The sequence below is a fragment of the Calidris pugnax genome, unplaced genomic scaffold (genome assembly GCF_001431845.1).
Source record: "Calidris pugnax isolate Ruff unplaced genomic scaffold, ASM143184v1 scaffold41, whole genome shotgun sequence".
Lineage (NCBI taxonomy): Eukaryota > Metazoa > Chordata > Aves > Charadriiformes > Scolopacidae > Calidris > Calidris pugnax.
In genome coordinates this window covers 17,506,444-17,523,736 of record NW_015094509.1, presented here as the reverse complement: position 1 = coordinate 17,523,736, position 17,293 = coordinate 17,506,444, and the positions used below count along the sequence as shown (strand labels likewise).

Sequence of the window (17,293 nt, the reverse complement as noted above, 5' to 3'; positions counted from 1 at the left end):
TGCCACCATGGGCAATCATAGAACCATACAAAGGTTTGGGTTGGAAGCCCAAAGATTGTCTAGTCAGACCCCCCTGCTGTGGGCAGGGATATCTTTTCAATATATCAGGTTGCTCAAAGGCGCATCCAGCCTGGCCTTGAACACTGACAGTAATGGGGCATCCACATGTTCCCTGGGCAACTTGTTCCAGTGTCTCATCACCCTCACATTAAGAAAATTTCTGCCTTATATCCAATCTAAACCCACCCTCTTTCATTTTGGAACCATTACCCCTTGTTCTGTTGAAAGTGGGTAGGATTCTCTCCAGCCTTATAGAATAGAATATACTTACCCTGATCTGGTTTAATGTCAGCTGAAGACCGCTGAGGTTGCCTAAACACCCCTATAAAAGGTACAAACTGCCTAACAAATGCCAGCAGCAATTCTAAACTTAAACTTAATGGTCAACAGCTCACGCTTTCCTCTGACTCGGGAGGAGAGGAGGGTCCGACTCCAAAGGAGACTTGGTGATGCAGAGGGGCAGAGGAGCTGTGCTCTTGTTCTAGCTGCCTTTTTTGCCGAGAAGAGCAAATAATAGAAAGCTTTGACTTTACTGTAGTCAGCAGAAGTGAGCGAGCACAGAGAGGGAGCAGATCTGTGCTCCCGTTTTACCTGGCCACCCTGTGAGGGACAGTCCTTGTTCTCAAACTGCATGTGGGGTGGCCTGATTTTGCTTTATGTTAGCAAAACAGGACAGGAATGGGAGGCATCACTGAAAAACTGAAAAACAATTATCAGTGTTTTTTTATATTTCTTTTTGCTATCTACTCTTTTTTCTCTCTTAGAAAATGAAAATTATTTTAATAATCACTGTTGACTGCAATAGGAAAAAAAATGTGCATTTTCCTGCCTGTCCAAACTCCTGCACTGCTTTATTGCAGGTTAGTCCTCATTAAGTCCAGAAGATAAGCACCCTCTGTCAGTCAGTGGAAACTGGACTGTAACGGTGCTGGGATTTCACCCTCAAATTCAGTGCTACCAAATCAAAATACATGGAGTTAGGCTTCTTTCCTTCCCTCCTCCCCGTCCCCTACTTTGTGTCCTACTTCTGTGTTTGAGGTAGCTTTGTCTCATTTATAGAAAGGAGAAAGAAAATACTTTGAGAATCTGAGATGAAGGCAAATATGAGAACTAATAAACAAGCAAAACATGGAAGTATCTAGATATGATGTGGTGTTACCACTCCTGGGGACTAAGCTGCAGCTGACTTCTTACGAGTAAAAATAAATCACTTCTCTATTTCATGCAAAGTTGTTCCATGGATTTGCCGAACTAATTTTTCCTCCAAGCATGGTCACATTTTGGGTCAGCATGCCTAGACACCATGGGGCTCTGCCAGCAGTTCCTGTGTGAAGTCTCTTGTTTTTTTGGAAACACATCCAGTCATTCATAGAAATGAACTCATGCATAATTAGAGCCAGTACTGCACATCATCTTTGCTTTCCATTTTTAGCTGTTGTGTCTGGAGGACTATAACTTTTAAAGATGCCAACAAGCCACTTAGGAGCTCGATAGCCATAATGGGAAAATCTGTGGAGCTGAATAGAAAATGATAAGCTTCATAAGGACTATTCTAAATCGTTTGGTAAAGAGCTCAGCCAGACATTCAAAGCAAGAACAGAAGCGATAACCCCTTCTAATTCAATCTTCAGGGGTTTGTACTTTATCTACTATCCCACTGAAGTCCCAGTCCTACAAGCAGCTTAATGGAGGGGACGGTGTTCTTTGCACCAGAGTCCTCTGGATTCTGCTGGGTCCAGTTATTGGACTGTGGCATAAACAGGTGCAGAGCTCTGATTTTATTCATATTTTACCATCCAGGGCTTGTAATCAGCCATTCCTCTTCCTAGGTTAGTTAAAACATTCAGTAGCCCCAGATACTGAAGCATGAAACTCCAGAAAACCAATCCTCTTCAGCATTTTTTAACCTCAAGTTTTCAATAAAGAGCTATTTAAAAATAATTAAGAAAGATTTGGAGGCCTGTTTTTTTTTTAACAGACAGGAGGGAATCATCAGCTTCAGAGCCAGCAGGTGTTGACAGGTGAGAAATCTCACAATAAGTCTTTTATTTCTCTGCACTCTGAGGGTTTCAGGTATGTCCTGTAATCTCAAAATTAGAGTGGGTGGCAGATGAGCTAAAATTTGTTTCTTTGTTCAGAAAATGCAGTATGGATTTTTTTCTTTGTTTGGGTCTTTAATCCAAACTGATGCTTTAATAACTGAAATTCCAGTAGTGGAGCTGTTTGTTGTTTTTTTTTTTAAAGATAGGGAATAAATCAATAAGAAAACTAACTTTGCAGTGGGAAATTACCCCAAATATGTTCACAGCTGGATTGTCACAGCATGTGAGGTCAGTTAATGGGACCAGACGGGGCTATTTAGGACAAGTGTTTGACACTGCTTCACTGCTAGGAGAAGGCTAAAGTCCAAACAAAGTCATTCTGTGAAGGACAGAATATAATACCCCCAATTTTAAAAATGAGAATCATAGAATCACAGTGGGGTTCGGATTGGGAAGGACCTTTGAAGATCATCTAGTTCCAACCCCTGCCATGGGCAGGGACACCTCTCACCAGGCCAGGTTGCTCAAAGCCCCATCCAACCTGGCCTTGAACACCTCCAGGGATGGGGCATCCACAGCTTCTCTGGGCAACCAGTTCCAGTGTCTCACCACCCTCACAGTAAAAAAAATTCTTCCTTATGTCCTGTCTAAATCTAACCTCTTGGTTTAAAAGCATTATCCTTGTCCTGTTGCTACAGGCCCTGGTAAACAGTTCCTTTCCATCTTTCTTATATATTGAAAGACTTCATTAAGGTCTCCCCAGAGCCTTCTCTTCTCCAGACTGAACAACCCCAACTCTCTCAGCCTATCTTCACAGGAGAGGTGCCCCATCCCTCTGATCATTTTTGTGGCCCTCCTCTGGACCTGCTCCAACAGGTCCATGTCTTTCCTGTGCTGAGGGCTCCAGAGCTGGATGCAGTACTCCAGGTGGGGTCTCACCAGAGCAGAGGGGCTCCCTCGACCTGCTGGCCACACTTCTTTTGATGGAGCCCAGGACATGAGTTCTCTCTTGAAACACCAAATCATGCTGTCAAGAGTTAAATAGTACTTTCAACTTGTTCTTGCATTTTTCTATGCATAGTGCTGAGGAATAAGGCTGAGTAGATGAAGCCCAAGTTCAGGCTGCGTGGTGGTTTCCTCATCAGTGAAATGGAAATACTGCTTTGTTCTCCTGCTGGCAGGCTGAGGTTCTTTGTATTAAAAAATTCAAAAAGGAGTTTGTGATCTCCAGAAAATGGCAAGGTAGAGGTACCATAATGATGCAACGTGTTGGCATAATTTATTGTTAGAAGAATCCTGTTAGAAAAAAGCCTGTCTGAACCACTGGATCATCTTAGCAGGTTGGTCTTATCTTTACCTTGTAAGGGTCCAGCAGCTTGATGGGCAGTAAGGGCCAGGGGGGAACTTTTCAGTCAAAGAGGATTCATACGTTTATGTCGCTTCAGAGGGGATGGCAGGGGAGGTGGGTCCACATCAAACCTTACTGCGTATGTTCCTGTGCGTTAAATAAGCAGTTGTCTTCAAACATCAAGGGAAGTTGGTGAGACCACGTTTGCTCCCGTGTAAGCCTGCTCGTTCTAGGTGGTGTAAGCGCCACGCTGGGAGCCAGTCGGACAGTATTTGGCAGTCCAGATGTTGAGCGTGCTTTGCATGCACCATATAGATTTACAGGGCTTTCTGTGCAAATATTTAGACAAAAATCATTGGAGCATTTTTATGTGTTAGAATGTACATTGACTTTAATGGCTTGTGTATCCAAATGTTTCTGTTCATAATACAGGAGTGAACTGAGTCCAACCCTGATGTCAATGAAGACTTTAAAGATTATTTAAATTTCAATGGTTACTGTCTACCTTAAATGTAACAAAGTGCCTTTAGCAGTATGTTAAAGTGAAAACTCTACTTTCCTGTTTTTCTTTGTTAATCCAACCTTCTGAAGTAAAAGAAAATGGTGGCATGGAGAGGAGAGAACAGTTGTACCTTGACATTAGTCGCTGAATGTTTGCAGAGGTTCATTTCCATTGCCAGGCCTAGAAGCATCGTGCAGGATTTTCATCAATTTATCTGCATTTTCAGATGGGGCTCATGCTCATACCCGTACAGGCCATTACCTGGGTGCTGAGACCGCTGTTGGTGCCCACTGATGCTGTACTTACACCACAGCATCCCTTGGTGTCCCGCAGCCTGGGCACCACAGCGGCGGTAATGAACCAGGCTGAAAGAAATACTCCAATGGCTGCCTTTCAGCACTTGGCAAGAAAATCCTTTTTATGTTAGTTTCAAGGTCGTCAGATATCATTATAGCCAAGTATTAAAAATTTCAAAGAAAGGAGGCAGTGTGTTTGATTTATAGAATAATTATCTAGCTTTAGCTCTAACTTGGCTTTGGCAATGGTTTTGCAAGCACTTGAAAATTAAATCCATTTTTTATGGCACTACAAGGTATTATCTCACAGCAAATGATAATTAAACACCTGTGAAATCAATTAGCCCTTTAAGCAGGGGAAAAAAAAAAAAGTTTTCCAATTATGTTTTTGCACCTCCAAACTTTCTAATTCCAGACCCAGAGCTTGCGGAGAGGGAGATGAACTGCCAGCCAGTAGCCCGTTCACCAACATTAAAATCACCCCAAAGCGTTGTGCAGCCGTAAATCCCCCAGCAAGCGGTCTGTGGCGACGGCTCCCTTCCAGGCAGGATGGCTTAGCCTTTCGAGCTACGTCTTGGGCAGCTTTCTATCCGACACACGGCTCAGCTCTCAGCTTTTCCACAAAGACAGTTACTCACTTGGTTTTTTCAATGCCAAGTTTTACTTGACAGTTTATTTAAAAGCCAACATACCTTAATGGAAACCAAGCAACGAGATGCTCCGTGTGACGGAGTGGGTTTCTTTTCAGGCTCTCCAGCCAGTAGCTCAGAGCCACCTGTATTAAGCGTTCACACACGGAAAACTGGCCGATTGGTTAATGGCTGAAACTTGATATACTGGAAAACTGGGAAACGCTGCCATTTAGCCTTGCGTTGTAGGAGTTTAATATCTGTCTTTGTTGCAGCACTTGAACTGATCCAGGGACTTTTGGAAAATGCAGCTTGCATTTGTGGGCTTGCAGATTCAGGGAGGGAGCCCTGGACATAGTTGGTTAAGTGCCATAGCAGTTTTTGGCTCGGGAAAGAAAAAAGCAGCTCAAGTCCCATCTGACATCTATGGCGGTATGTGCTGGTACTCCCTGCCAAAGATGAGCTCCAGCACCTTCCAGAAGATGGATTATGTGTGGCACTGTTAAAATATGTACTGCTGGGTTAAACCCGTCATATTTGGTTTGTGTTCTGCTCCTGCATGTCCATCTGAATTTTGTTACCCATAACATACAGCTGGCTTTCAGTGAGGACTGTATCACTGGAGAGGAGGGAGGCAGTTGAGGGATTAGCATTCCCAAGGTCTGTCTAGCTGCTGGAGAAGTCACCAGTCGTCTGTATCTCAGGTTTTCCATCTGTGAAATGGGAACGGTGATGGTATCCCGTATCAGTGTTCAGAGGATTAGATAAGAAAATATGTACACTGCTTTGTGATTCCTATGTGACAGGTGACATATAGCTGGATAAAGTATGATAGTCATTAAATCTTGGGTAGCTGGATGTATCTGCTGGTCTGAACAGCCTGGCGACCTTTTAGACCTCACTTCAATCAGTGGTGATGATGATGTGGCTCTGGAGAAAAAAGTAGTTTATATTAAAATGGGTAGTGAAAATGTTTCCCAGGCTAGTTTATAATCTCTTAAGTGTAGTGACATGGGGAAATGCTTAAGCTGTAAGAAGGAATGTATGGCATGGCTGATTAGTCACTGCAGAGCCTCTGCCGCCTGCCCCGGCTCCTTGGGATAATGGTGAACCAGGAATGCCAAGCAGCCCTCTAATCCATGTGCTGACTGACAGGGTCGGCACATCAGAAGGAAAAAAAAAAGGGGGGGAGGGGGGGGAAGGCAGAAGCAATGTGTTGGATCAAGAAGTTAAAATGGTAAGAGCATTTGGCTGAGCAGCATTTCTCCTTCGGATAATTGCCCGCACGGCGTTGCAGTGTTTACACCTGCGTGATAGATGGGGCCGAACATGTTTTCCCAGCTATGGGTGGTAGCAGGGAGGGGATATTTCAATTAAAAAAAAAAAAAAAAAAGGGGGGGGAGGGGGGGGAAGGCAGAAGCAATGTGTTGGATCAAGAAGTTAAAATGGTAAGAGCATTTGGCTGAGCAGCATTTCTCCTTCGGATAATTGCCCGCACGGCGTTGCAGTGTTTACACCTGCGTGATAGATGGGGCCGAACATGTTTTCCCAGCTATGGGTGGTAGCAGGGAGGGGATATTTCAATTAAAGTGTGAATAAATTAGAATTGATTACAAATAGAGCTATTTGTTTATGCTGCCTAAAAAGGTATTAGCTGTGAACAAGGTGCACTTCATCATTACGGAAGGAAGCCTGAAAGTTAATAAAACACACTGCTCATCCTTACAGAGGGGTGCCAGCTTTGGGTTAAATCTGTAGCTATTTTAGTTTTAAAGCCCCAACTGTCATTTTAAAGGCATATGGATTTTGGATTTTAACATGTTTGAATGATGCAGCTGAGGCCCAGGCCAAGCCGACCCTAAAATTGGCAGTAAAATGTTACCTCCATGCAAGCGTGCAGAATGAAGGAACACAGGGATATGAGCGAGAAACGTGTGCCTCCCCTCACAGCAGTCTTCAAACACCAAAACGGGGAGCTTTCTGGAAATAAGCATCCTCCAAGTAAAGCAGAGGAATCTTTTCAAAGCTTTCCTACAATAAAAACTCAGGAAGATTAACTACGAGTAGTAAATGAAAGAAAAGTACCAGAAGGAGGGTGACTCCGAAGCAGCAGAAGTAAGGGAGAAGTGCCCGGCCGTGCCGTGCCCTGTGGTGCCACTGTTCCAGTCACAGCTCGGCTGGGGCACGAGATGCCTCGGCTGCCTGAATCGGAGCCTGGAAAACCTCCGTAGCTGGGTAAAACCAGAGTGTCAGGATGGCTGGGCAATGCAGAGCCATCCCCATGAGCTGGCAGCTCCAGGTTTGCAGAAACCCCAGCGATGCAAGCTGCAGGACCGTAACAAATCTCCCTGCCATGCTCAGACAGTACTGGCTAATGGAAATAAGTAGTTCTGAAAACAGATATAGCCCCCCATGGCCAGGGGAGAAGAAGAAGAGCAGGCTCTGGGAGAACCTCTTCTAAACACTTGACTATTTTCTCTGTAACTTAAGGCCCCTCCGCCAGTTCCAAGCAGGGTTATAATACTTCATTGCCTCCCCGAGGTCTTGTGGAGATTAGTCAGTGAGAATGGTGGGGAAATCAAGCCTGCTGCTGATGTGATACTGGTATTTGCAATAGGTGCTGGATCAATACTTAATGTACAGGTGTCCTGCTGTAGCTGAGAGGGTGTTTCTGCGTGTCTGGGCCAGCTCCCATTTCTCTTCTGAAGGAGAGAAGGTAAAGGAGAAATTTCAAGTCCAGCAGAGATTTAACTCACAACTTAAATTTAACTTATTATCTTTAATCACAGAGATTATCTCACTGACTTAACTGAAAGCATTTCAGGTCAGAGCTAGGGGACGAGATGCTTTCGGGTGAGACAGGTATGCTTCCTGTGTGGAAAATAACGCCAAATGTACACAAGCAATTTTCCCTCCCTGACAAAACACTGGCAAAGCTCAAGTCTGGTTCCTTCAGGGCTGACTGGGAAGGAGTCTGGAGCTGAGGGTTGCCCTGACACCTTCTGTGGGTGCATCTTCCTCCCCACCAGGGACTGTGGGCTGGAGCTTCATTCACCAGGTGATGGTTTTGTGGCCAAGGTCTCCTCCAAATGCTGGCTGGTGGTCTGAGAAAAACATGCAACAGTCTCTGCTGTGAACTCCACTCTAAAGTACTATTTGTTTCATGTAAACGATTTCCTCCGCAAGTGATGCTTCAGATTACAAAGCCATGCTTGCAGCTCGACAGCGATGTTTATGTATTTGTGGCTGGATACATGTGTTGCGTGAAAGGAGTTTCCGAATTTGTATTTAAACATACTGGGCTATCTCCTGGCTTTCAGCGAAGGCAGGGTTCTCCTCGTGCTTTGCGTCCTACCCACAAACTAGTAGAAATTAAAATTAGCGCCTCGTGTTTAAGGATTTCAAATAGACACTTGATGCCGAAGTGGTCGCTGAGGGAAACTGGGAATTAAACTGGAAACCAGTCTGCTGGCACTGCCTTCAAAGATCACATTGAGTCACCTTAAAAGTTTTAGGTTGAAATTGCAGAGGAATTTGTTCGTGGGCAGAATCTCTGGTGCAATTCATTCTCTGCAGCAGCTCTCGATGGATATTGCTTTACTCTGGGTCTGCTCCTGTTGTGTTTGTGGGTTCTGCCTGAAGTGAATGGAAATTTTGTGTCCATAGATCAAGGTTAGGATGAGGCTCTCTCTGTACGCATGATGTAGATAAATTGCTTGATGACCATGAACCGTGCTATTCCAGAGCTCAGCAATAAATCACGCGTTAGGCTTTAAAGCGCACAAATGGGAGCAAGACACTAACTGGTTTTCAGGTGGGAAATCGTCAAAAAAATCCTTTTTTCTTTGAAAATCTATCCTAACATCAGCAAATTAGATATAAAAGAGAAGGTGCCCAATATAAGACACCACTGGCGTACGGAGGACTCGCTTGCACTGGCCTCGTTCTCTGCTTTCCTTTGTGTTCTTGTTCTGCCATCACCTTTTTGTGGATATTGTTGCATTCAAGGGTATTAACCGGATTTGTACATTTTTAGCTAGCTAATGATGGGGGACTTCTGACTGGCATATTCTAGCCCTACGGGGTATTCTATTTCTGGTATTTATTAACATTTTCTGTCATACAATATGCAGTGAAAGCGTTGTGCCTCAGACCTTGGTATGTGAAAAAGGAATGCTTAAAAATGGCAACTTTTTAAACTTTTTTGGTATTCTGGTTTCCTAATATTTTCCCCCATGTGCTGTGTCACTGCTGGCTGGTGAGCTGGGACATGGCTGCCAATCAATCTCCCACATGGAGAAAAAGAAATTGCTGTCACTTGGGTGGAATATGTATGTATGTATTTTAACCAAAGTTGGGTTACAATTTTAAAAAAGAGAAGTACTTAAAGTCTGTTTTGTAGTTTTAATTAATGCAATGAGAGTTTTTATTTTACTCTCAGTGGAGATAATCTTAATCCTTTCACAGTGACCTTTTCTTGTGCAAATTAGCTATACACGCTTGTTTAAGCAAATGGGCCTTTGCAAGATGTCTCTTCCTAAAGACAGAGCTTATAATTGAAAATTGGCTTACTCCCATCTGTCTGGTCTGGGTGAGAATACAAACGTAGATCCGGGCTTTCTTATATATAAAATTTAATCATATACATATGTATATACATACACATATACATGCATGCAAAAAAAAAAATTGCCTGCAGGCTCTGGTTAAAGTAGATTATTAGTGTTAAAAAATTTCAGTGCCACAAATTACTGTCCAAATCGCATCTGTCAGCAGAGGCCAGGACACTGGAGAGTGGAGGGCGTTCAATCTGGGTCCTTTTGTCTCAGATGACGTTGGTGCCATTCGCAGATCCATGGGTTTGCCAGAAGTACAATTAGCTAATGACAGGCTGGAAACTGTTAGGATTTGATGTGTGGGTTTGGTAAATGGTTTGGAGGTGATTGATTGAATCAGAAAAAAATACCAACCCAGGAGTGTCTATAAGTTCTAATTTGGAGGAGCAGGGGTTGTTGCAGCTGTGTGGTTAATTGCCAAAATTCGGCAGTTTATCCCTCTCACCACACTTGCCAGTCACCACCGAGTGAGTCACTGTAACCCCCCCGATCCCCGTCCCTTTTTTAGTGCCTGCTTGGAAAGGGAAGATTTCTTTGCCGTAGTTTGAATATTTTTTGGTTTGTACAAACGTCTTGTGCAGAAGTGAACACAGTTGTGCATGGCCTTGACTAAACCTGAAAAGAAATCAGGGTCACAGAAGTACCACAACAACGCTTTGGGTATAAAAATATTTAACATAAGTGTATTGTTAGAACTCAGGCACGCCTGTTTATATAGAAGTGGCTGGTTATTTCAATAGACAAATTTATTTCCGTCGTTCTCAGTTCCATTACTGCTCTGTCCCGTGGTGGTTGCTCCTTTGGGATGTACAAAAAGGAGTGGGGAGATGGCTGACACGTACGCGTGCACGGAGGGAGCTGGTTAACCTGGTGGTGAGCGGTCTTGGTCGGAGATGATTTTATCCAGATGTGTCTCAACAGCTGTTTGCATTTTCACGCCCAGTTACTCTAGGACTCGCCACTAATTGAATTTTCTCTTTTCTCCCCTGTTCTTGTTAGGTATGATTACCGTGAAATGCTGCACAATGCCACTTTCTGTCTGGTTCCCCGCGGGCGCAGGCTCGGCTCTTTCAGGTTTCTGGAAGCCTTGCAGGTAAGAGCTGCAGTTTAAAGCATGGGCTGGAGTGGCTGCCATTCAGCATGCAATGGCAAGGAGGTGGGGAGGAGGGGAATGTGTTTCATTTCCCTAGTGGACAGTAATCCACTTTGCGAAAGCCTCTATTCATACTTGTGGAGCAATTGGCAGCTTCTTCCCAGGAGGGGCTGAGCACCGAGCTCATCTGAAGGTTGAATAGTGTTACCTCCAGGAAAAGGGTTTCCCTGGCTGTGGTGGGGCTGAGAGGTTGGACCGGTTTAGAGCTGTATTTTGTTAAGCTGTGAGACTTCCTGTGGGAGACACTGCCCTCTACGAGGAAGCCCTGGGGCAGTAAAAATAGCTTTTTACTTTCACTTGGTCAAAACAAACCTGCTTATGCATTGCCTGTCCTGAGATGGTGTTTGCTGAACCTGCAGAAGGTGGCCCAGAGGTTGTAATGCCTCAGATGGAAGCTTCACATGAAGGTGGATATTGTCTGATCTCAGGGAGCTCACGGTGTTGTCTGGGGCAGCACCTGAATCCCCTTCACCTTTTAAAAACCTTTTGGTTAATGGTCTCCCTCTTTTGCTGTTGGCCAGCAGCAGAGGGCAATGCAAAGGGCTCCTGAGTCACTGTGGCAGCAAGGCTTGGCAGCTCAGTGACCAAGCCCGACACTGACCTACTTCGGCTGTAGCTGCTATGACCTTTTTTTTGGCAAGTATCAACTCAGGCCTGGGGTCCTGGATCTTCAGTCGGCCGTACAGAGGATCTTGGGAGGTGCTGCAGGGACTGGCATCTGGATGTCTGTGGGAGCTGGAGTGGAGAAAAGGGGAGGCGGAGGCACTTCTTGGTGTCATTGAGATGGCAAATGAGGACACCTTACGGGTTCCTGCCTCCGGGTGTCCTTTTGCCATTTGGGAAGCGTCCCAGCACTGGCAGTAGAGCTGTTAATGAATAACATCACGTCACTTTTCTTCATCTGCTACAAAATGTCCCAGCCAGTATTAAAGAGCATCATTTACTGCAGTGCAGAGCAGGATTCAGGTACTGAGGTGTAGGTGTATAATAGGATTTTAGAAGCCATGGGATACCCTTCTGGCATTCTGCTGCTTCTCCAGGAGATCCCCTAGAGCATCCCAAAGGCACTGGACACTTAGGTTTAAGCACTAAACCCTACACTTACTGTCACATTTGAGATCCAAGTTCTGGACTGTCACTTACCTCTGTGCTCCTACTCAGGAGAAGATTAGTAGCCTGCAAAGTGCTGTTCCCTCTCCAGCCACTTTGGAGGAAGAAGTGGGACTGGCTTATTTGGGATGATGAGTCACTTCAGATCCTCCTGAAGAGCACTGCTCAGCTCTTCTCTTATCTGAGCCATAAGTCACGCAGCTTCTGTCAGATGCCTTGTCTCAGGAGAAGAAAGCAGGGACCATACCTCACTTTACAGAACTTGGAGACTCCAGGTCGATGGTGATAAAACACAGGCATTGGGGATTTTCCTAGCAGACTAGCAGCAGTGTTCACCGATTATGATGAATTCCCTATTTCTGTCTGGCTCCAGGGCATGTTGAAAGACGTAATCCACATTAGTGGAATGTTTTAAACATGAAAACACATTGCTAAGTGTTTTCTGCTTGGCTTTTTTCATGCACTGATGCCGTTTCCTCACAGAAGATCACACGTTATAAGCACTGCTGTCATGCAGAGACTTGACCGGTCCAAGATCCTGTGTGTAATACGTGTTACCAAGGAAGGTGCAGTAGTCTGAAAAGTTTCCCTTTACACCATCTTTTGGGGGTACAGGAGGGACTCGCCCCAGTTGGGACCAAATTCAGAGCTCTTCAGCTTGGCTTGATCCAAGTGAAACTGAACCAGAGCACAGGCTCAATGCAGATCCTCTGGTAACAGGTTCTTGCATCGCATCAGGAGGCTTGTGGTTTGGATCTTATGTTGGGATCCAGGTGACCATAACGTGGTGGCGATCGTTTATTTACAGAAATACTTCCCTATTTACTGAATATTCTCAAACTTGCTGCCTGTGCAGAGGGACTTGCACAGCTCACAAAAGATTAAATAATTTAGACAGGTCACACTGGTGCAAAACAGATAATAAATGTGTATGCTTTTTGTTTGTTTTAAGACAGAAAGCATTTCTTATTTTTGTAGATGGGTGATGACAGATGAGTTGTGTTTGTGCAGTTTCCTCTGTTTTGAGAGTTGATAGCAAACAGGATAGGGAATTCACTCCTCCTCTGTGGAAAAAATGCTCTGGAATTAAATGTGATGCACATTTTCTGTAGAGTTGTCATGCAAGGTGTTATAAAAATTACGGGAGATAGTGCCCTGCTGAACGGTTCACAAAGCAGCGAGGGAGGCCGTCATTTTGTATTAAATGGTGTTCAGCCCCCTGTACTCGGCACTGGTGAGACCTTACCTCGAGTACTGTGTCCAGTTTTGGGCCCCTTACCCAAAAAAAAGACATTGAGGTGCTGGAGCGGGTCCAGAGAAGGGCAACGGAGCTGGTGAGGGATCTGGAGAGTAAGTCTTATGAGGAGAGGCTGAGGGAGCTGGGGTTGTTCAGCCTGGAGAAAAGGAGGCTGAGGGGAGACCTTATCGCTCTCTACAACTCCCTGAAAGGAGGCTGTAGTGAGGTGGGGTCGGTCTCTTCTCCCAAGTCACAGGCAATAGGACAAGAAGAAACGGCCTCAAGTTGCACCAGGGGAGGTTCAGGTTGGATATTAGGAAAAATTTCTTCACTGAACGGGTTATCAGGCATTGGAATGGGCTGCCCAGGGAAGTGGTTGAGGCACCATCTCTGGAGATATTCAAAAGACAGATTGACATGGTGCTTGGGGAGATGGTTTAATGTTGGTGTGTGTGTTTGGTTTGGTTTTTGGTGTGGGGTGGTTTTTTGGGGTTGTTTTTTTTTTATGGTTGGACTAGATGGTCTTAAAGGTCCCTTCCAACCTAGGCGATTCTGTGATCCTGTGTTACATCTACAGCTTTTTAACAGTTCTGCCCTTGCCTGGCAGCATAAGCACCGGGTTTCAAATGCCACTCTCCGTGCAGACCCCACCTGTCAGTGAACAGGAACATGCACGAGGTGGGAAACCATCACCTTTGGGCTGCCTCTGGCTTCTGGGATTCTTTGCCACGTTGCCTCTCCCTCTGAGCTTGTGGAGGAAACGAGGGTCCCAGTGTTGGGTGCAAACCTCAGAGCTGGCCCTGATCCTGGGGTACCTGCTAATGACAGCCATCTCTCTGTCTGCTGCAGGCTGCCTGCGTCCCGGTTATGCTCAGCAACGGGTGGGAGTTGCCCTTCTCGGAAGTGATTGATTGGAACCAAGCTGCCGTCATAGGCGATGAGAGATTGTTATTACAGGTAAGAAAAAGACCGCGGCCTTCAGCAGATCAGTTGATTATTGCTGCCGCCATCTAAATGGACAGGGAGGACGGATCCAAAAGGTCAGGGCTGTAAAAGAATTTTTATCATGAAGGGATTGTCTGTGTCACACCCGCTATGAACTCATTTAATATGACATCATTCATTTTTTGACCTGAAGGTCATTGCAGCCACCAGGCCACGTTCTTAAATGCAAGACACTCTTTTATTTTTTCTAAGAGCATGAAATCTCTTCTGGTGTGGAGCACCTGGATGCCCCTCTGAGGCAGGGCTGTCCTAGACCGGGTGCTGTGATGAGAGAGAAAATGTTTGAAGGCAAGTTCTTCTTTCGTCCTTCAAAAATAGTTTGTCTTCAGGCGTCCCAGCGGTGCCATGTGTCTGGCTGGTGGGTACTGAAGGGACTCCTCAGGGAAGCAGATATTTTCTCAGACAGGAGTTACCACCTAACAGTTTTGTGGGGAGCAGAATCTGTCCCTTTTCTGATGTCTGGACCATATAACATTGCCTTCTGAAGCAGTGTTCATGTCACTTTTTGTTAATCACCTGGAGATGATGGAACAAAAGCGGGCTGAGAAGTTAGAAATTCCTTCCTGCCTTCAGCATCTACTTTGGTTTTAAATTCACTACATATTTTTTTTTCTGTTTCTCTAGCTGATTTTATTGTCTATTCTGTAAAGTATATGGAGAAGTTGATGTTAGAAAAAGTTCTTGAAAAATGGTTTCCCCAAAGTAGCATTTGAAGAAATGCCATCACTCAGCATGAAGCTGAGATCCCCAAGACCTGGAATAGCCACTAAGTAGTCTGTAAGAGGGGTTTTTCATGGTTGAATTTAACTCATTTCCAAAGTGGCAAGCAATTGCCATCCATGAAGAGAAGCCTTCAAAGGTACAGGTGTCTTCGCACCCCAAAAATGAAGTACCTTTGAACATCTTGTTAGTTGCCTATTTACTTGTCTGAAGAAGTAAATATTTGTGAAGAGCTGGCCGAGCCAGCCTTGTGAAGTGCTGCCTATTCTCCTTAATGTGCTACAAGCTGCAAATATAAAAGAGCCGTTTGATTTTTTGCTTCTGTGGACAGCACGTTTTTCTGAGCAAAATTATTTCTGTCTTTAAATAATAATAATTTGCTGATCTTCATGCTTTCCGGTAACATGCCATTCGTTCTCCTCACAGCTGCTTCCATACTGAACAGCTACTGCACCGTTATTAACAGTGTTTTTAAAGAGCTGGCAGGGGGCCTGAATGTCTGCTCGGGGAAATGTTTTTGTTATATTACAGTTTTTCATTTCCTGTTTGAGAGCAGCTCGGATGTTTTTATTTGCATATTCTCCTCATCATAGCACTGGGAGAGCTTAATCCAGCCTTTCTGCATTTATTTGTGCAGGATGGTTTTCCCCTTCCCCCCTACTTATTACTGAAATGACCTTTTATTAAGACGTCATCCCGTTCTAATAATTCCAGTGTAATCCTGCCAGATTAGTATTAATACAGCATTTTCCCCACCTGTCTTTCTGGACAAGTAGATTAATAACTAATAGGCAAATGCAGTTAAAATGGGAGCTCTGATTTTTCTTTCCAGCTGTTGTGATGGAGCAGACACCAAGGCTGGTGTTTAACCTTGGCACTGTTTGCAGGCACCCACGACCATGGTGTGGTCTGTAAAATCATGACTTCTTGGAGTAACCTTGACAGCCAGAGCAGCCTCCCCTTTCAAAAGACATAGTTGGGAATGAGTATTGATTTTATTTCTTGCTCACACACGGACACACACAAGGATGCACATAATGCAATGAAATGTTTAAGTTTATAGAAAAAATGCCATATCACCACAGTGAAGTGACTTTGATCATGTGCTTGCTGTCGATAATGATCCCAGCTGTGATTAAGTCATATCCGTGTAAAGCCAGTAAAGGTAACGTTCATTCTCCCTCTGCTTATTGGAACTTACTGGAAAAGTAATGAAAAGAAAGAATATTCACCGGAAAATATGAAATTTAATGCAGTTATTTACTGCATCACATCATTAATAGTGATGTGATCAGTTAGAAAAACATGTACCAATACATGTTTTAAACTTCTGTCTTTCATACTAGTTTTGCAAGGAATATTTTACCTAAAGGGCCTGTAGTGAAGGAACATAAAGTACCATCTTCAGCAGTCTGGCCATTTTCTTCAGTTCCACTGTTTGTTAGCTGTGGTGCTAACTCTCTCATAAGCTCAAATCATTTTTATTATAGTTCTTAGATTTTATTGTAGTATTATAGTTAGCAGTGTCTCTAAGATGAAAGTGTAAGAGACAAAGGTCTTGGAGAGCAAAGACTGACCCCTCTGACACTGCACCCTGTGGAGCCATGGTCCTTTTGGACACAGTCTCCAGACCTGGATGCAACCTATGCTGTAAAGAATTTACTGATTCTTAGGGAAATTTTTTACATGTAAACTTTTAAAATCTCAATCTTTTTTTTCAAGAAAATGTGATATCATTTGATAACACACAGCCCAGGTATGCGCTTTTACAACTAGTGACTTAGGTAAAAGATTTATGAGAAATGAGTGTCTGAGAATGAGGTGGCCTAATCTGAAATCACACAAAAAGCAGGCGCAAAAGCACAACTCTTCGTTCCTCGAAAAAATGAACATAAGTCAGCAAAGTATCCTAGATACCCTTCTGGTGCTGTGAGTAGCCCTTGTAATTGAAGCAAATTGCAGTTATGTCAGTTTGTATTGTCCAAGTGATACACTGGAGGCCTTGGTCAAGGTCCTAAGAAGTTAAGCAATGACATGTATGTACATTAGTTTCCCTCCAGTGTGCAAGAGGGATGTGGGGATGGGGAAAGATGTAGAAGTGAAGTCCTCCCCTTCTGATCCAGTGAGCAGTTACATTTTTAATGGCAGAGCACTGCAACAGGACAACTTGGGATTAATTTGTAAGGCAACTTATACCAGAATTTATGGGTTGATCTAATGGAAAGAGGAAAAAAGAGGCAGTGTTTTCCCTTGTGAATAACAGGTGTTGTGGGAGTCATTATTCTTTCCACCCACAGTAATTAGTAAAATGCCATTTGATCCACGGGCTCCCAAAAAGTGCGGTCTTACTGCACTTTGTTGCTCTGTTTTCCTTAGGGCACTTAGTGTTGCCATGCTGCAGTAAATGCAATTCCAGATCCCTTTAATATACTTTAAGAGTGGGATTATCGTTGGACTCTCAAGACCTGCAGATGCCAGTTTGTTAAAATACCAGTCCGTGAAAAGCTCTGTGCATGAGGGGTGTACGGAGGAGCCCCTTACTGTTCCATGGCACAGCACTGGGGGGGGGGGGGGG

The 17,293-nt window shown here is 44.3% G+C and overlaps 1 protein-coding gene across 1 annotated transcript in view; it reads left to right on the top strand.

Annotated features, from left to right (window-relative positions):
• EXT1 (exostosin glycosyltransferase 1) overlaps positions 1 to 17,293 on the top strand; it is a 194,590-nt gene that overhangs the window by 157,324 nt on the left and 19,973 nt on the right. Inside the window, exons 3-4 of the mRNA XM_014965212.1 lie at positions 10,493 to 10,586; positions 13,843 to 13,950. Of these exons, the coding sequence (XP_014820698.1) occupies positions 10,493 to 10,586; positions 13,843 to 13,950 (202 nt within the window). The remainder of the gene's footprint in view (positions 1 to 10,492; positions 10,587 to 13,842; positions 13,951 to 17,293) is intronic.